General features: G+C 40.6%; 1 protein-coding gene across 2 annotated transcripts in view; it reads right to left on the reverse strand.

Annotated features, from left to right (window-relative positions):
* The window catches only part of ACACA (acetyl-CoA carboxylase alpha), a 214,412-nt gene that overhangs the window by 108,873 nt on the left and 84,972 nt on the right, over positions 1-20,567 (reverse strand). For both annotated transcript variants that reach the window (XM_068978814.1, XM_068978813.1), the window contains exons 28-33: positions 10,851-10,874; positions 8,078-8,221; positions 7,248-7,344; positions 6,068-6,175; positions 1,076-1,132; positions 785-829 (exon numbers count right to left, since the gene is read on the reverse strand). In XM_068978814.1, the coding sequence (XP_068834915.1) occupies positions 785-829; positions 1,076-1,132; positions 6,068-6,175; positions 7,248-7,344; positions 8,078-8,221; positions 10,851-10,874 (475 nt within the window). The remainder of the gene's footprint in view (positions 1-784; positions 830-1,075; positions 1,133-6,067; positions 6,176-7,247; positions 7,345-8,077; positions 8,222-10,850; positions 10,875-20,567) is intronic.

Consider the following 20,567-nt stretch of genomic DNA (forward strand, 5'->3'; position numbering starts at 1 on the left):
AAAATTCTCATCAGAAACACTAAGACTTCGAAAATATCCTTTGGAATCTTACTTCACCATATCAGGAGGAATTTTTAAAGAAATATTTTGACTACATTCAGCCCTTTGAGAAAATGACATCCTGACTGCAAACTGGATTTTTGACCTCTCACTATAATGATACTCAGTATGCTCATACACAAATACACCATGGTTCAGATACCAGGCTATTTAGTGAATTCTCTTTATTCACATTTTTCAGTAAAAATTTTAAACTCATAAATATTAATAGTCAATTTGGTTACATGGGAGAATCAGCAACTTAATTTTTATTTCTTTCTTCCTCGTAGAATTAACATAAGACAAAAACACTAACTTGGGCTCTGTTAAAGCATTTTAAATAATAAATGACTGTTCTTCAGAACTGGCAGATCTCAATAATAGAATCTGAATCTATCTTCGGTAGAAGTCAAGACCTCAAGTACGAGTGGCAGTCTTTGATTACTGATTCACTGTGTGCACAGAAGAAATTACTAGTTAGCGCCTGCTTCTACCTTATTCATTTCGATAAATGCATGTGCTCACTCTTAACTATTTCTCAGAGATACACTGAGAATTCATTATATGGGGAAAAAAAGGGGGGGGGGGAAGCCTTTAGTCTGAATCCTCTGTAGAAGACCTGAATACCCATTCTAATACTTTTTCAAAGTAGAGGAACCAAATATCAGACCAGCCCTTCTAAAAATAACCAGCAGCTAACAGATAAAACAGTAAGTGATCTTTCATCACAGTTTCTCTTACTTACATGAAATCTCTGATCCACTTCATAGTTGACCTGTTTCCTGAAATCCTTGCAAATGAAAGACATAAAGGAAGGGAAAAAAAAGCAGAAGGCAATTAGAAATAAAATTTTAAAAGAACTGAGTAAAAGGAGATGACAAACTAATGGTTTTCTTGATTAAATTTATACTGAAACAGTTATTCCTTTACATAAATTCTACAAGTAAGTGTATGGTTATAATTCCATTTTTTACTTTTAAAGTTCTAGCAGCAGCATAAGAAATATTACGGAGGTACATAATTCACATGCCAATACCTTTTGTGCAACCAGGAAAGTAAGGCGTCGGATCCCATGTTCAACCAGGGTAGCTTTCTACAAACAAACATGTAAAAACAGAAGATACATGAGATCACCATTCATCCTAAACGTTAGCCTATTCAGTCCTCAGAAGGCCCTGATTGGGCTAAGCATTCTTTTTGGATATCTATATCTTGACTTGGCACCTTCAAACTTGCAAATAAATAAGTCTCAACCTGGCTTCTTGGAATGAGTCTTACAGAATAGGTTTTATATATTGATCTGGATGAAATGGGAAGAGAACTCTGTGGAGAAGAAAGGGTCATATGGGGTCATCTAAATTCTCTAAGGACTCATACATATCAAGGTAGACAGTAACACATTTTCTGCTTACAGAAACTGCACTGTTGGGCATGTATTGAAATATGAAGAACAAGACTGATACAGAAGCTAAATGAAATCAGGTAGAGGAAAAATAAGAAACTTCCACAAAACAGGAAACTTAAATCCTAAATTGTTATTTAGACTATAGACATCACCTATCATCTGATACAGTATTCCTGGAATTCAACCTAACAAATTCTAACCTTATTAATTCTAAAACATTTCCTCCTTATTTTATATGGAGGCATTTTTTAAAGGATTCTGTTTAAAAGTTGTTAAAAACAATGTCTAATGGGCATTTAAATTCAGTGATTATTCATATTTCTGCTTGGCATAGGCAAGCAGTATATTAGAAGTCAACAGGGACTTCCTTGGAAGTCAGTGGTTAAGACTCCACACTCCCAAAACAGGGGCACGGGTTTGATCCCTGGTTGGGGTACTAAGATTCCACATGCCTCATGTGTGTGTAAGACACTCAGTTGTATTCGACTCTTTGCAACCCCAAGGACTACAGCCTGCCAGGTTCCTCTGTCCATGGCTTTTTTTTTTTGTCCATGGTTTTCCTTCAGGCAAGGATACTGGAGTGGGTTGCTGTTCCCTTCTTCAGGGGATCTTTGCAACCCAGGGACTGAATCTGGGTCTCCTGCATTACAGGCAGCTTTTTTAGTCTGAGCCACCAGGGAAACCCTACATGCCTCAAGACAAGGCCTAAAAAATAAATAAATAAACAAATAAAAATAAGATGATATGGGCTGAGGTGGGAGGTGGGAGGGAGGCTCTAGAGAGAGCGGACATATGTGTACCTATGGCTGATCTATATTGATGTATGGCAGAAACCGATACTGTAATTATCCTTCAATTAAAAATAAATAAAATGACAAAAACACCGTGGTAAAAAAAAAAAATGTTAAAACAACAAAAAAAAAGTAGTCAACAGAGACTAGCAGTTTCAAAACAGTTCCTTCTGTGAGTCTTGGGCCTTGGGCTCTAAGCCTTCCTATAGTCTGTCCTGCTCACTCATCTCAAAAGGCAGGGACAAAGCAACAGATGAATGAACTAAGTAAAAGAGATGCTCTTAAAGGTCCCTAATAAAGAGGGGCTACCCGGCAACAAGCAGAAAAGCAATCCCACTTGTTGGATGACCTGAAAACATACATGAATAACACCAACAGAAAAACCATGCCGACTTTCACAACTCACATCTGGACTTTACTTTGATCATACACTTTGCTTAACTCTAACTGAGAAATATATTCATAAACCAATTCTTAACTTTCTTGATAATATATGTATTTTAAATCCAAACTGGATGCCCCTATAAATAAGCACATCCCTGGGCCATTTCCTCTTATTTTTCCATTTTTATTATGGCAATTTTTAGTAACAAAACTAATCAACAGCATAAGCAAAAGTAGAAAAAATTAATTTCCTAATAATAAATTCCTAGATCAAATATAAATAAATTTGGGCTTAACTACATTTAAAAATGATTGGTATGGGCATCGTACTCACTAGTGTAAATAACCAAGTGTTGATACTACAATAAGAAAAGAAAGGGAGGAAGGAAGGGAAAAAAGGAGGAAGGGACGGCGGGAGAAGGGGAGGGAGAAGAGGAGAAAAGGGAGGAATAATAAGGTGGGGTGTGGCAGTGGTGGTTCTCTGATTCTGTACGCCAAGGTATGGAAACATTTCTTCTGACACCAACAAAGAATTCCACTACAGCCAACTCCTTCGAAGATAAGCATCAATAGCTATGTTCCGGCAAGGGAAGAAAATAACTTTAATAATGCCATGATTTAAAATCAAAATTGTTATTGCTTTAAAAATTCCACAAGTGGCTAACAATAACAGCAGAGCAACAGGATTCTGATTACATTGTAATAATGCGGGGCTCACAGCAAGTCCACAGCTATTACCCAGCGATTAGGCGTCAGCACCTGGAGAAACTCCATTTACACTGACTGCTTCAATCTCCTCCACAAGTCATTTACAAATATATGATCCTAATTTCTATGAGAGAAAAAAAGACATGCTGGGACTAGAAGATTATTTGGACAATTTGGATCAACCTATTTGATAGTTTAATGTGTGCTTTAAAAAAAAAACTTTTTCTAAACTGCTAGAAGCATGATTATGAAGTGAAAAACAAAACTAGTTATCACTTCAGCTTTTTTTTTTAACTGTTTTTGTTTCCTTTTCATTTTTTTTTTCAAAACAAGTAGGCGAAAATGTTCAATATTCCTGGATAAGCACGGTACGTGATACATAGCTTCTCTTGGACTGTTGACATAGTCTACCCTTTCCCTACTGAACAGCCACAGGCAAAGATTCTGGGTTTCTCTGTGCCTCAGTTTACAAGGCCAGTCAAGGAAAAAAGAAAATTTCTTATCATCACTTAATGTTACAAATAAACATAGTGAAAATGGAGAAACTGCCTCTTTAAATCAGTGTGTGCTGACATACAACACTTTGATCTGATTGTAATAAAAAGCCTAAGTGGAGGCTGAAACAATCAAATGTGGGGAATTAGTGCTCAAAACCTGGGAAGAAACTCTGACAGATTACTTCACCAAGCACCAGCACCAGCAGCCAAGCACAATACTAGGACTCTCCCCGACTCCCTGGCCACTGGTCTCAGGTCAATTTTATGCAATCACGCACAAGTCAAAGGCAAGACAGGAGGCAGATTTCTCCTCCAGAGAAAAATTCCCAGGCGTGGCCTCCGACTTTGACTTCTCTGGAAGGACCTTTCCGCACTACAGCCCTGCATTCCAGTTCACGTGCTGCGAAAGCATCGTGGGGAAAATGCTAGGACACACATTAAGAACAAATTACCATCTTTTCCTAGGTATTGACCATTAGCATGACAGGATGTGAACACCTATGGCACTAATTGTTTACACTGTTGGATTTTTAAAAATCTATCGGACATCACTGATGGTCCAGTGGTTAAGATGCCATGTTTCCAATGCAGTGGATGTGGGTTCAATCCCTGGTTGGGGAACTAATATCCCACATGCCACCAGGTGTGGCCAAAAAATAAAAAAATCTATTGAGTTCCTTATGACAAGCACTACGGGCTAGATGCTTTCCATTCAGAGAGCACACATGGTAGGGAAGGGCAGCTGAGGAAGGGTACATTGGCATCTATCGCACAGCACAGACAATCATTTTGAACCTTACACTACAAGCATCTGAATGTATTATTTATTAAAGTACCTAGATCTGTGCCCCCTAGAGCTGGTATAAAAGCCTTAAACTCTAGTTTTTTTTTCTCTATCACCTACCAGCTGGTGATTAAAGTGCCTTAACCTCTCTGAGCTTGAGCTTTTCCCCACATGTATAGTTGGAATAATTCCTGATTAATCTAACCCCATGGGATTGTAGTAAGGTGTTAATAAGTTAAAAAATTTATACAGATGGTCTTTCAAAATTAAAAGTATTACTATTGTTAATCAATTTATATTGACCAACTAGAAATCCAAGGGAGGAAAATACATCTTAGTTAAGGCTACACAGAGAAGTCCTCATAAAAGGGAAAATTGGTGACAGTTCTTAAAACAAGCAGGGTTTAGATAGAAAGGGGGAGGGGGAGACAGGAAGGAGGGAAGGAAGAAGGAAAAAAAGTAGAAAACATTCCAGATAAGGGGAGTTGAAGAGAGCACGCAGACAAGGTAGATGAGACAAAGACCTGGGTCTTCTCACGGAACAGCAAAGGCTAGACTGTGGGCCTTCATTAACAGGCTAATGTTAAACAGTAAGGCAAGGAGGTGTCCGGAAGGTAGAGAGAATCACTGTTGAGTGCAAGGGGGCACCGTGGACATTTATTTTTGTGCCAGTCAGTAGAATGGAGACTATCTGGAGGGGACGTGTGAGGATCAGAAGCAAACCTGTCACGATGTCTCAGGAATGAGGTGAGGAGGGGTCTAAACTAGAGAGATGGTAGTGGGAATTAAAAAACTGAAAAGAAGGGGGTTGGAAGCGAAAGGAGGAAGGAACGGGCAGGGAGGGAGGGGTAGAATAAGGGAACTGCAAGCCAGAGAAAGAAGTCAATGATTTCTGAATGACTGGGGACAAAGGGCTTGGTTACTTGAGGTTATTTTTGTTCCTGTTTAGTTTTTTGGTGGGGGATGTGAGAATCAGAAGATGTGAAGGAAAACGATGGGAATTCAGGCCTTGACTATGGAGTGTGATGTCAACACAAGATACCCAGGTGACATAAAATTGAAAGGAGGATGGAACTATAACTGATATTTTCAGGGCTGAGAGGGAAAGACATAGAGGGAGCATGAGGGGAGCTTGGGCCTTGACATGTGTGGTTAAGTCATCAGAGGAAATTCAGCAGGTGAAGTTCAAGACTGGAGCTCTGGAAAAGATCCAGCAATATAACTTCTCTTCCTTAAAACATTTTGAATATTTAAGTTCTATACTTCTTGACATAAAAAAGATATATATTTCAAACTATTAAATCCCTTTGGAATTTTACCCCTAGAGGCAGAACTATGTCAAAGACACAGCCATTATCAGTGATAAGGCCTTATAAACAGCAATTGAGAAAAGGATGGATATGTCACACAGGCTGCAGGAAAGGGGCCATCGCCAGTGTCCACCCACATGAAGACTTACGTTTTGCTGGGTAAACTCTCGGAACATAGCTGCTAGACTGTCATCCTCGATGTCACAGTCTGTTTTGATAGCCACATTCAAAATGTGAATTGGTTCATCCCTGGGGACCTGTAACCCAAGAATATGACACAAAGCACTCAGGAGGCTAGCTAAGACGGGGGCAGAGAAAAGTTACAGTACTTGGTATGATACTAGGAAAAGAGACATGCCCCCCCTTCCCAGAATATGTTTGGGTTGCCCACTTGTACGAATAAGAAAATGAAACCATTGTCAACACCCACAATGGAGATTAAAGCCACCTAACTTTTAAACAATAAGGCGGCAAAGGCATTAGAGGTGGCCCCAAATCCTAACTTGCTATGAACTTGAAGACCATTGTCTCAACCTTTTCACCGATAAAATGGGAATGAAACCATTTGCAACATTTCTTCAGATAATGTAAAGGAAAAGGAGGAAAAGAAGCTATCTGAACATATTCCCATGTTGTTGGTTTTTTCCTATTATTTCCTAACAATTTGTCAAACAGAGGAAGGCTCAAACCATTATGGGAAAATAACCTGGTAGGGAAAAACCAGGACCAAGTGTTTACTGAGAAATGGAAAGAAGGGTTTAATGGAAGGACAAAATTTTAAACAAAATGCCTATTTTCTTCTGCTACCTGAAGCCCACCATTCATTGAAAATACAAAAGCACTGCTCTGCAAACATACAAGCCATCCATGATCAAGAGTTAAAGCAACTAGAGCTCAAGTCTTTGAAGCAATATTCAGAGACCCAGAGGCAGCTGCAGAGCATACAGCCGAGTTCATTCTACACTATGGATTCCATGGTTAATTCAGTTATTTTTGTTTTTACGTTAGAATTTATGTTCTGTTTCCAAAAATACTTAAATGAGGTATATACAATTAAGTAATAATAATAAAGCGAGTACACAGGGGACTTCCCTGGTGGTTCAGAGGTTTAGAATCCATCTTGCAATGCAGGGAACATGGGTTTGATCCCTGGTTGGGGAACTAAGATCCTATAGGCCTCGGAACAACTAAGCCCACGTGCCACAACTAAGACCCACTGCAGCCAAAAAGATAAAAATTTAAATAAATAAATGTTTAAGAGAGAGAGAATATACAGTACAAGTTCCGTATCTGAAGAGGAAAAGCATTCTCCCAAAGGGGACACCGTACCTTGTCTTCATCATACAGAGACGTGTGACCTGCCTCAGGGAATGTCGGGCTTTGGGGTGGGGAATCACAGAAGCAGCCCATCACTTCATCAAAGATCCTGAAATATACCAAATACCAAAGAAACACCCACCATGAAAAGGGGCAGAAACCCGAAGTGGCAGGCCAGCTCTGTCTAAAAGAATCATCTGTCCTACCGCGTGCTGAGCAGTCAACTGAACAGAATCACCAGTGGCTAGAGAGGACGTGCAGAATTTCTACCATGTGGCAGAAATTAGGAGGATGGATGGTTTAAACTTTCATAAACCATATATATTTTCTATTTTAAAAAAAGAACAAGCTCAAGCTTTTCTGTTGTGTTTTTTGTTTGTTTTTCATATGTAAGCTACGAGCATTGCTGTCATCATCGGTCTTAAAGTAACAGAAAGAGCCTGGGACTAGAGCAGTGACAGACCAATGTAATTACCCCTCCCCCTAGGGTAATGCATCAGTATACATCAAGAGATAGATGCTGAATGCATTTAATCAAAAGATGTATCGTCTCTGGTGGGGCTCACTCTAGTGTTGTGTTTAATTTCTCCTGACATTTCACTCATCACAGAGCAGACAGCTTCTTCTACTAGCTATTGAGGAAAAGATGGTTTTTGTTTGTTCCTTTTTTTCTGACCAGACCCATATAATAAGCAGAGGCTTGTAGGGTCTGCACGGGAGGGTGGAAAGGAAGGGCAGATACCTCTCCGGGGGCATGTAACAGCGCGGGCTACATCTCCTTAGCTGGCTTGTGGCTAGTCTGGGAGCCTCTATTCACTCCACAGAAATCTGAGATGTCTTACCTGACAAAATCTTCAAAGGTCCGAAAAGAGACCATCCCGCCCATCCGCTGACACGGCGGAGTGAACGCGTTGTCCAGCAGCACGTCGCTGACACTGGCTACGTGGGTCATGCCGTAGTGGTTGAGGTTGGAGGAGAAGGACATTCTAAATGGTAATTCAACCGAGTGTGTTAGACAAGGAGGGCAGGAGCAAGGACTGGGAGAGCCACAACAGAGAGACGGAGCGGGGAGAGAGGTGAGGCAGGGTCAGGGGGCAGAGCGCAGGCTTGGTTTCTGACCCACTATGGAGAAGCCCATGTTACTAGATGCACATTAACCCTTGCCTTGGGATTTTCTCTCCACACAAACAGTATTTTTACCACCCCGTAAATTTCTCCACGTAAAAACCTAAGGAATAATAACATGGTGGTTTTCACACACTGACATCATGACATATCTAGTGAATGAAGGGCACATAGGGGTGAAAAACCATCTTGCATCTTCCCCTTCCCCAAACCATCCTCTCTTTTAAAAGGAAGTAAGCCAGCCAAGTGAGTGGTAGCTAGGCAACACTGGAGGTATTTTTCTCTAGAAACTGTAATAGATTAAGGATTCACAGATAGATATCCACATGTACAACAACAACTCTAAGTCATCTGGAATGGTTTAGTGAATCATTATTTTAAAAAAACACAAAAAAAACCCCCATGTTTCATCAGAGAGAAGCAAGTCGCAGTCTATAAAAGGGACTTTACTGAGGTATCTATCTTTTCCTTTACTGGGCTGATGGGAAGAGTAGTCATAAGGGTCATAGCTCCTCCCTTTTTGAAAGAGAAACAGTTTTGCCAAATTGCCTTTTTTATATTTAAACATTTCTATACCAAAGTAAGCATATCATCAGTAAAAGCCCTTAATTCATCCCAGTGAAGTACAAAAGGGCAGAGCATGAGTCTCAAAGTATGTGTAAGCAGGACCAACATGTGTTGGAGATGTTCCAAGGGAATGGATCTGTTCGATCTAGAAACATAATGAATCTGGATGTTCCTTGATGTGCCTCAGCAGTGTGTACTGACAGATACCGCTGTACAGTGTAGTGATGCCCAGCCCATCAGGACAGCCTCTTAGGGAGGACCACACTAAAGGGTGCCTCTAGGACTTGCCTGACACATGTTACCGGCATACTGAGCTGAAGCAAGTTCAGAGCGCGGCAATGGCACCTGAACTTTGGGGAGCTGCTCAAAAATCTCCAAATGCACCACCTGCAGTACTGCAGGGCGCAAGACAGCCAGCAAGGTGGACTCCAGATATGGGTATATATTGTTGCAAATACTCTGTTGCAAATATAATATACTCTGTTGCAAATATAAATGGCAATGGAATTTTTTATAAATGGGACTGTTGCTCACACAGACTATAGAGACTGACACTCCAGGTTTTTATTTCCTTGACTATGAAAAAGTGCTTCATCTTCTGACACTACCAAGGACTAGAAGGTAGAGTGGGAGAGGAAACCACTGATACCATGGATGAAACAGACAGACGAAGCACATGGCAAGCAAGTCTTACACATGGTGTTCACCAGAAACTGGGATTCAGAGCTGTACAAACTCAGAAATGCTATCATCCTCTTTTCTAGGATCACCAAATGTATTTAGTTAAGGAGCAAGTTTGTGAGGCATTGTATCTTTTCTACCTGCCTGGTGTTAGACAGGAAAAAGAGTCCAGATAACCCTTAAAAGGAATTCCTGAAGTTGCTAACAGGTTGTGTTTGTGGCAAGCATGGGGTTAAGCATCTTTATCGCTCAACTGAGACCCCATGGGAAATACCCACATTTCTGTTTTCCCCGGTACTATGCTCTTGGGCCTGGACAGCCAAAGGCAGGCAGGAATGAAGCAAGACTACCCTCCAAGAGCAGACAAGAGGACCAAACAGAAGCACTCCCTTTCCTCTCCCCATCCAAACTAAAAGCTATAACCAGTTTTGATCACTTAATATTTAAAGGGGGAGGCACAAAATAAACAAAAGTCTGTACATATTTCAGTGTACTGCTGGTCATCTACAAAGAGCTCAACACCAACTTGAGCACTCGGTGAATTCCAATCAAAATTACTGTCCTCTCAAACTTGCATTGTGTTGCCTTGCTGGGTTCAGGAGCAGAAGGAACTCAACTTATTAAAAGTACCACTCTGTGTTATATCAGTCTGGAAACGTCTTCACAGGGTTACACACATCAAAACTTTAGATACACTCTTCCAGTCTTAAATTCATTACAGGTCTGAGATAAAACTTGACTTGCATAGCATCATTAACACTTTAGAAAAACAGCTAACAAACTGATAAAACATGAAATCAGCTATTTCTGCCTGTGCGTTCCTCAAGAAGGAGGTGCAAATTAGAAGAAACTAAAAAATTGGAAAACTGAGGAACAGTTTGCCAGGACAGGAGTGACCATAAGGGTTTCTCCTATGAAAGCCCCAAACTAGACAGGGAACTTAGCAAAAGATGTTTACAGCAAAGCTGAACATCGGACAGGTGATTCATTCCCCTGTTGTCCACAGCTAGACAGGAGCTGTTCCATACTTTTTGAGTGTTGCTTTTTGAACGGCTGGAGAAAAGCTGAAGACATGTTTTCCAAACAGAAAGTATAGTTTAGTATGTCCAGAGGGGAGCTCAGGACCTCCGAGCAGAAAGATAACATATTAGCTTGTCAAGTGAAGTGTTATTTTTTTCTCCTGGTTTCACTAAGTTACAAAAAAAGAGGCTTTTAATTGGAAAAAAACTAAATATACGGTACCTGTTTAGCGTGGGGATGTTCCCTCTGTAATTAAACAACCACAGTTAGTCACCGAGAGGTTAGGGAAAGCCACAATAAAAGAACTGTCAGAGCAGATACAGACCCGTCGTGAAGAGTCCCAGTGTGGCGGCTCTGTCCTTCAGCAGACATAGTTAAGTGCTCATTACGCTTCTACCCACTGGGTGCCTCCAAAGAGGCTGACCTACCTTACCACAGCAGCTGTTGATGGAAAGGGTCAAAGTGTATTTACCACTTTTTTTTAATAGCTCTATTACCAAAAATAATGCAGAGTAAAGATAAAAGACAGGCTCATGAAAATTAACTGAAGCTGTATAATATGGTATATTATCTTAAGCTTCAACATGAGGTATAATTCTCGATAAGATTCTGAGAGCATCTTACTTGTCCCTGTTTTACTAAAAATGCCATAAGGAGGTTCAGAGAAGTTGACGCCACAGCCTTTCCCTCATTAACTGATCTTCTAGGATGTGTGAGGAACCTAAAAACTGTCCTCTAAAGAAAAGACACCAGGAATCTGGGTTTCCAAGCACCTTTTCTAGTTCTCTTTCACTCCACTCCTGTAGAGTGGGGGGGGGGGGCGGGGGCGGGGTGGGAGGGGGGTGGTGTAGGAAAGACAGGTATTCTGTGCTATAGGAGCTTAAAGCTAAAATTTTGCAGGAAGGTGATGATTAATGACTCCCTGATTAGACTAGTATAAACTATTACAAATTAATATTTTTTCAAACAAAATTAATTTAGGGCAATCATGACATTTAAACATTTAAAATCTCTGGGCCTTCCATGAATACAGCCTTACCTAAATTTGGCAAGCCCTAGAATTTCCTGATAGAGAATGCTTCTGAACCATGAGAGGAACACTAGGATAAGAATGGGAACTGTGAAGCAAGTCTCTTGCATTCTCTTTGGTCTTTACCACCAATGCTTTTCTCACCCTTTAATTTGACATCAGTCATTTCCTCGACTGAAACAAACAAACAAACCAAAAAAACCCCAATAAAAGCCCTTATTTTCAATGGTAAAAGGGAAAAGTTACACTCACCACCCACAATTTAGGAGTCCTGTAAGGGGGTTGATTGGTTGATATCTTAACCTTCTAACACTCTTTTATCAGCATTTAATCATTGTTGGGGTTTTCTGGCACACAGAGGACTTAATGGGCAGAACAGAGTGGGTGGTGCTGATGATATGTGGGAAGGAGGAGAGAGGGAGGAAAATGATGCACTTTCCACGGCAGTGAAAGGAGCAGAATAGACTGAGCTGGCCATATAAATAAAGAGTGGTGACATATCACTGCACACAAACTGTATACCTCGCGTGATTTGTGAGTAGCGATGCTCTTTGCATCAAACCTGTATCACAGAGCGGATTCCTAAGGCAGCAAGAGCAACCTCTGAGTGCAAAAACCCGCACCTTTGCTCTTTGGATTCTTTCAGTCTCTCTTAGGGGGAAGGGGTTTCATTTTACAAGAGGTCCTTCGTTATCATGTACTTGGTCCTCATCAGCAAACAACAAGCACTCGTGGGTTCTAGAGCAGAAGCAGAAAACTAATAGGAAATGCTAATGAGAATATAGGAAAGTCTTCCTTTTAAGATATAAAGGATTCTCAAGAAAAAGGCCACCTGCACAGGCTCTAAACGATAAACTTCAGTTCAGAAAGAAGGACCCTACAAACAAAGCATCTTAGGCTCCTTCACATCCAGAGTTCGGGGATTCAGAAACCAGGGTAATCTCTCTCAACTGTTAACCAATTTCTTACACTAATAAGATGGTCTCACTGCTTCTGTGGCTCTCTACTGGAATCCCTTAGGGAGTCCTTCCCAAGATGAGGGCCAAGTTTTCAGCAGAAAAAGGCCTGAATTGAAAAGAACGCCACCAACAAAAAGACAGCCCTTCTCTATCAGCAATCCGCTAGCTTGCACAGGGAGCCCCCTGCTGCTTTGTTATAGAATCGGGCACCATCTACGCAGTATGGGGTAAGAACAAAACTCCCAACATCTCCAGTCTTTAAAGGACCGGCCTCAAATCGATCATGTAGGAGGTAAGTTTAGAGTCAGTTTATCCCCTTTGGTAGAATAAGAATCTGTGGGGCTGTTGGGGAGATAAGCAGGGAAGGTTAAACTCTTTACTACAGAGTAAACACTTAGCCGTGTCCATAACAATCATTTATACATTTTGTTACTCTATATAGGGGCTACTTGATCAATTTAAGAAAATGACCGATGTGGCATACTGCACACTATTGTGATACACCAGAACGGTCGATCAGTGGTCTGCACAGAAATCAACCACCAACATGGAGATTGTATACGAGTCAAATATTCCATTTATATAGCTGAAAATAAAATAAAATCTGCCACATTTCACTGCATTCTCATCATGCAAAAAAAACCAAATTGCTCAATCTCTGATAGGGCAATCAACTGCATTCTCAAATATGAAAAAAAAAAGAGTATAAATTAATTTGTAAGATATTTGCTGTTTAGGTCTTCAGAGAACTGAAGATGATGAATCTTCACTCACTATGTTTTGAAAAATATTAAAATCATTTTCCTTCTAGGAGATTAGCTCCATTTTACAGATGTGGTAACTGAGAAATCAAAGGGGATGTTTTCCAAGGACATTGCTAAATAAAGTGTCATAAATCAGAATCCAGACTCCAGAGGTTAGCATTCCACATCGATATAGACTAAATTTAAAGGAGGACAAGAGAAATCCTTTGAATGCTGAGGTGCTCAGCATTAAGTCACCTCTGATTTTATTGATCTGCCTGCCTAGGATGGCTGGAGAGCCTGCTTCAATATGAATGCAAAGTCAGAGTTGCTGCCGGCTGGCTGAATCCTCTTTATTTAAGGAACACTGACTTCTCTGGCAGTCACAAGTTCTCAGAGCCTTTTACCATCCCTTCCAGCTGAATTTCATTTTGCTGAATTTGAGCTGGCCCTACATAAATCTTTTATCATATAAAAATGTTCCCGATTCTTCTGCCTTCTAACTTGTAGGGGGAAGAAAAGGAGACCCTATAGGAAAATGATTGGGGATACATGCAAACAAGCAGTGGTCATACCAAGCTGTGATTCAGAGCCAGGATAAGGAAAATCTTTTGAAATCAGGCAGTAAAGCAGAATCAGAAGAGGTTGGCCGAATAACCTACTAACTAACAGCAGTACCATAGGAGAAAGAACAATTTGACTGCCTGTGACCAGTGGTGGCCTCCTTGCGTGAACATGTTTCTGCAGAAGAATCCGAATCAGGAGCTGTAAAACACATCTGAACCATGTATTTCTGTTGGCGTCTCCCTGACCACCTCCTTGCTGTTCAGATGCCCCAATTCCATGGCAGAGCTTTCGTTTACAGTAAAATGATCACTGCTTCATTCATCGGCAGCCCCCTTCCAAGCCCCTTCTTTGCTCTGTTGGAAGGTTCTGCTCTTTCTGAAACGAGTCTGCCAACAGAGCTACAACACATTACTATTGCCTGCTGTATAATTAGCTACAAATCCACAGCACAAAACTACAGGGATTTACAGGTGCCCAGGAATCCGCTTTTCCTTCCGCCTGGAATCAGCTTGTCCTCCTTGACAAGAAGGGACCTTGGGCTACCTTAATGATATATTGAGAGTTTTAAACTCGACTCTCCAAGCTTATGAGTCTAGAGTGCCAAAATAACGCAGCAGAGACCAGAAGCTGAGCCATGGATACCAGAAAGCACGATGGTAAGCACTTAAACGTGCTGAGAATCTTCCCTTCTGCCAGATGCTTGCATCTTATCAGCAGACTCCCTTGAATGAAGGAAGCAAGAGCTGTAGGGGTTTTATTTATTTATAGCTCATTCTGGCCTGCCAACTACAACCAAGCGCTCCCACTGCTAAAAAATGCTACAAATTGGATGACTTCTGAGTCTCTCAGTACAAGCCAAAGAAGGGTTTTAATCTCTGGGTGTCAAAGATTACCAGGATTCTCAAGAATGGCAATGGGTCACTGATGAGTCCCATGGTAGGGGCTTCTGATTTCTAAACTTCCTCACAACCTCCTTCATGAAAAGAAGGTCCAGAGGCCATCCACCTACAGTGAAACTGAAGGTGTCAGGAGCCTAAATACAGTCGTGACCGAAATGTGCTATCAGGGGAGAACATAGGTGATCTCTTCTGGATGTGAGACAAGAGAAACGGAAAGTGTTTGAATGAAAACATTCTATCACAGGGGGCCGAGTTCACAAGGAGCAAATAGCAGAGAAAGTGCAGTGCAACTCGAGTTACCTTAAAACATGGATTTCCGTCTAAGAAATCGGTCCTCACCCATTATGCATGTACAGAAATACACAACAAATTGTATTTCCATCTTCCAATTCAACTGTGATGCTTCTTATCTGAATCACAGATGAAAAGTTTCAAAAGGCAAACTGTGTTCACTAATAGGTATTACTTATGAAAATCATCTGGAGTTTTAAATTTCATACTCTCAGACTGCCATAATATGCACAGCCATATGCATAGCTATAGAGTTTATGGGATAATATACTTTACATATGTTTGCATAAATATAGTTATATTTTAGAAGATGAAATACACAGGCTGCCTAAAGAGCCTATTTGTTTCCAGATTATTCTGAGTTGCTTAATACGTCCAAAGCTAAGTAAAATTGTGAATGTCAATCGATTCGATGAATCGTCAAAAATACATTTAGGATGAGGCTTTAGCATAACAAGCTTTTCTACCACCAGCACAAGAGAATGATAAAACTATGGATTCAGAATAAGAAAAAATACACACACACACCCCTATGAGTCTAAACTCTGGGCCTCCCTGGAAAAAGACAGAGAAAAGGGAATACTGAATGATAGCAGTTTGAGTTCTAGGATTAATCCATGCAAAATACTGGTTGAACTCAATGAAGAGCTGGCTTGATGGAATCTTAGACAAAAGAATTAAGCCCTAAAAGTCTGCATGATAATAAAATGTTCTCTCAGTGCAGATCAGCTATGATGACTATGCGTGCACCAAGAAAATGACTAAAAGAAACCCACTCATTTCTCTCCAAAAGACTATTGCTAACTGGCTACAAATTACCTTAAAAAAAAAAAATTCCAAAATCTCCTTCCCTCAAAAAAAAAAAAAATTCACATACAATAGGACATAGTCCTTACTTGCTAAGAAGATAAAGAGGGAAGAAAACACACACATTTCTCATATATATAGCTGTTCCATATACACTGGTTTCCTACTATGCTTAAATTAGGAATTTAACAAGAAGGGAAACTTGATAATATCTGGATACTCTGGTAAGACCTGAGGATGCTAAATAAGTTCCAACTACAGTTCCCTGTCACTCCCCTCCCCCCCAAAATTGGAACTCTTGCATGGAAGAGCAAGAAGAAGATAATATACCTTAGCTGAAGCCTACCTAGCAAGAAGGATGATAAGAAAGGTCACAGAAATAGGAAATGGTATTTCTTTTAAATGACTGTTTAGTCATGTGATGCCTTTCCTAACACTGAGAAGTGTATTAGAAAAAAAAACACAGTCAAATTATATTGAAACACAGAGTAATTGTCAAACAAATTTCAGTACAGCAAAACGAGTAAGCCAGAGAGTTATGCTGTGCGACACTGTATCTAAAGTCAATAATATACTATATACTTAAAAAGTTAAGAGGGTAGATCTCATGTTAAATGTTCTTTCCACAATAAAATGTTTTAAAAATTTAAGTATTAAAAAACATCAAGCAATATAAAGTATCTCAATAAATTTAAGCAAAAAGGCACCAAACATGTCCATCACATGCTAATTGCCCAAGTGTGCTAAAATAAAAAAGAAGCGGGTGTCTTCTCTCTTCTCAGAGGCTGCTCCACTTATCTGCCATGGCAGCTGCTTGTGTTTTGCCTACTTCTCTAAAAAATCAAAACATGTACAAATGGGACATGGTCTTCAATGCAAGTGGCCTCTAGGGCATTTTCCTGAAAAAATACCCTGCTGTTGTCAGTCTGCAGACAGAGAGCCATGTTTCATCCAAACCCACAGGGGCTAAATCACTAGTCAAAGACAAACTACAGGAATGGAATTCCACAAGATGACCCCGTACACAACAAGAGACTGTAGTCTTGCTTTGAAAATACAGCATAGAAAGATACTCCCAAGGACTTGCTGGATAGGTTTAGTCTATTTCGAAGGAATGCCTGGCTAGGAATGGGAAGACCAAGTGTCAGGAAAGAAAATGCAAAAAACTGGTTAAAGAATGTATGTAATTTTTTCCCCAAGAATTTTTGGTGTGTTACGAGTACTGGAGTGGGTTGCCATTTTCTTCTCCAGGGAATCTTCCCGACCCAGGGATCGAACCCAGGTCTCCCGCATTACAGACAGACGCTTTACCGTCTGAGCCACCAGGGAAATAATTTAGCATTAGATATGTAAAATGTATATATTCATATGCCTGTTCTATGTTCTCACTGAATAATTTTTAAAACGTGTAAAATACTGTAGTATATCTACAGTGTCAGAAGTGACTGGTTCCTGTAACCATTTACAAAATAAGCAACATAAAAGTTTGTAAAAATAATTCTTCTAGGGGCACTACCACTAACATAAAACAGAGCACTCAGGGTGATTGTCCTAATTAATTCTTGATCAGTTGAGTTGACTATGTAGCTAGGAAGTGCTGGAAATACGGCTAGTCTATATTGAAACATGCTGGAAGCAGAGAATACACTCTAAATTCCAAAGAGTTAGTAAGAAGAATGGAAAATATCTGGTTAATAACTTTTTATTACATATTAAAATGAAACTTTGGATACAATGGGTTAAATGAAATGTTAAAGTAACTTTATCTGAGCATTTCCTGGCAGTTATAGTGGTTAGAACTCCACTCTCTCACTGTCGAAGGCCCAGGTTCAGTCCCTGGTCGGGGAACTAAGATCCCACAAGCCATGCAGTCTGGTGCAGCAACAACAACAACAACATATTATTTTACCTGTTTCTTATTAGATACGCCCAATAGAAAATTTAAAATTGTATATATGGCTTGCAATATACGTCCAATATGTTTCTACTGGACAGTGCTGGTCTAGTGGTGAAAGTGAAAGTCAAAGTCGCTCAGTCGTGTCTGACACTTTGCAACCCCATGGACTATACAGTCCATGCGATTCTCCAGGCCAGAATACTGGAGTGGGTAGCCATTCCCTTCTCCAGAGGATCTTCCCAACCACGGGATCAAACCCAGGTCTTCTGCATCGCAGGCGGATTCTTTACTAGCTGAGCCACCAGGGAAAGTCTAGTAGTACTGATTCTCAACTGCAGATGTTCAACAGAATTATCAGAGAAGCTTTTTCAAAAAGTGATCCCCTGGACTCTGGTTCTAAATGAATCAGAATCTTGAGAGCCAGGAACCCAGTAGGTTTATTTTTTAAAATACTTAGCAGCGAATTCTGAGAATCACTAATCTAGAGGTTAGTGGACACAATCATGTCCTTGAGTTTTACTGAACTGAGAGTGGAATGAACACTGGTAGACAGTCTCCTGTAACTGACTTCTGTAGAATTAGAAACAATAATGCTTATTGCCTGCTGTTGACAACAAGAATAGAAAACAACAAAAGTCCTGAGGTTAGGAAAAAAAGTTGGAACTTGGCTAAAAATAGCTAAAACTAAGATACTCAAGAATTCTTTCGTAAGGGTGGTAGGTCTATGAAATAATAAAGAACTTGGCTTTTGTCCCCAGTTCCTGGGGGACAGGCTCTAAATCCTTGGAATTTCTCAAGTAATAGAAGTGCCTTCATTATTCATGAGCTCCTTGGATCACACCTGAGTTTATGTTAAGAGATGAGATAACTCAGGACAGGGTCTGCTCAGTAGAAAAACCAACCATGTGACTAGAGGGTCAGCTGGACCTCTGGGGAGGGGACAGGAGCTGGAGGGTGAGTTTAATCAAGTGGCCGATGATTCAGTCAATGGTGCCATCGTAATGAAATCCTGATAGAGACACTGAACTCTGAAGTTCAGTGGAACTTCTTGGTTGGTGAACAGATTGATATGCTGGGAGGACTAGGTACCTGGATTGTACAGGGAAAGAAGGGAGAAACTGTTTAGGACCCACCCAGACCTCACTCTATGTATCTCTTCATTGAGTTGGTCCGGATCTGTATCTTTTATAATAAAACTGTGATTATACGTACAGTACTTTGCTGAGTTCTGTAAGTTGTTCTAGTGAATTACTGAACTCAAAGGGGTCATGGGTACCCCCAAATTTATAGCCAGTTGGTCAGAACCACGGGCAGCCGGGGAAACCCACTTGTGGCCACATTCTGAAGTAGGGGCAGTTTTGTGAAGACCTGAGCCCTTAACGTGTGGCATCTAACGCCAGGTGGTACATGTCAGAGCTGAACTGCAGTATACTAACTGATGTCAGGATAAAGTCATAACCGCAAATTGTTAACAGAAACATTTGTAAGAAAATGTAAGATCTTACAAAACTAAATTCAAGCAAATTTGTAATAAGTGAATAAACTATGTTCTTAAAATTGAATACAGTTTTCTGTAATTAAAAGTTGATAATTCATTTTATGGGCTTCCCTGGGGGCTCAGTGGTAAAGAATCCCATCTGGCAATGCAGGAGACACAGGTTCAATCCCTGGGATGGGAACATGCCCTGGAGAAGGAAATGGCCACCCACTCCAGTATTCTTGCCTGGAAAATCTCACAGGCAGAGGAGCCTGGTGGGCTACAGTCCATGGGGTCACAAAAGAGTCAGACACGACTTAGCCACTAAACAACAGTAAATTTTATGTTACTAAACTAACAAAAGGACTTGAGATCTAAAACAGCATCAAAACAATTTGGGCATTTTCTCTGGTTTTCACAAAGATTATTTTATCTTTCCTTCTATTTTTTTAAGTCTTTATCGAAGCAGTTACAATACTGCTTCTGTTGTTTACGTTTATAATTCTGTATACACACAACCAAGGAAGACTTTAGAAAGACAGCAAGGCTGCAGCAAGATTCTGTTCAGGTCTCCAGAAGAATGTGTACCCCTTGGATGTTGGGAGGGACAGGTATACAAGTCTTGAAACCATATCAAGAATAATCATACCAGAGTCACACCCCTGAGAAGGAAAGGTGAATAAGATTTCTTAACAGTTCAGAGGCATTCCTCTCAATTTTCCAACCAACTTTCCCTCACCAAACTGGACACAGATCCTCAAATAAAGAAAGTAGGACAGGGAGAGCAATTCAGAAAGACAAGGGGAGCAATGAGGAGGGAAGGAGATCAGGAGCAGCGCTGCAGCCTGACTACAAATCACTGCCCAAAGCAGGAAGAAAAAGCGAATGTCCTGAGAATTACAAAGGGTGGGAAGTATAGTGTGTAGTTCTCTACAATTATTCAAGGAATGCAGGAGAAGAAAGAAGCCCGAGTGCTGAGCCCGTGTGTGCCATGAGTACCTTGCCTGCTCGCTGAAGGACAGCCATTCGTTTCTAGAAAATGAGATTCTGAAATCCATGGAGGCGAAAATGTACTGAGAGATGCTTGCTAAATCAAAGATATATGCTTTTCTCTGCCAGCCATAAGGTATTTTCGAGGGAGAGAAGTGAAAGGACCTTCTGAGACAAAGAAGACAAGTACTTTTTTCTGAAGACACGGCTGCTCGGCTGCTGACCTCTGCTGGATCAACGCTGGCATTCAGTGGCCGCAAGGCTCCCGCACACACCTCT

The sequence above is a fragment of the Capricornis sumatraensis genome, chromosome 8, assembly GCF_032405125.1.
Source record: "Capricornis sumatraensis isolate serow.1 chromosome 8, serow.2, whole genome shotgun sequence".
Lineage (NCBI taxonomy): Eukaryota > Metazoa > Chordata > Mammalia > Artiodactyla > Bovidae > Capricornis > Capricornis sumatraensis.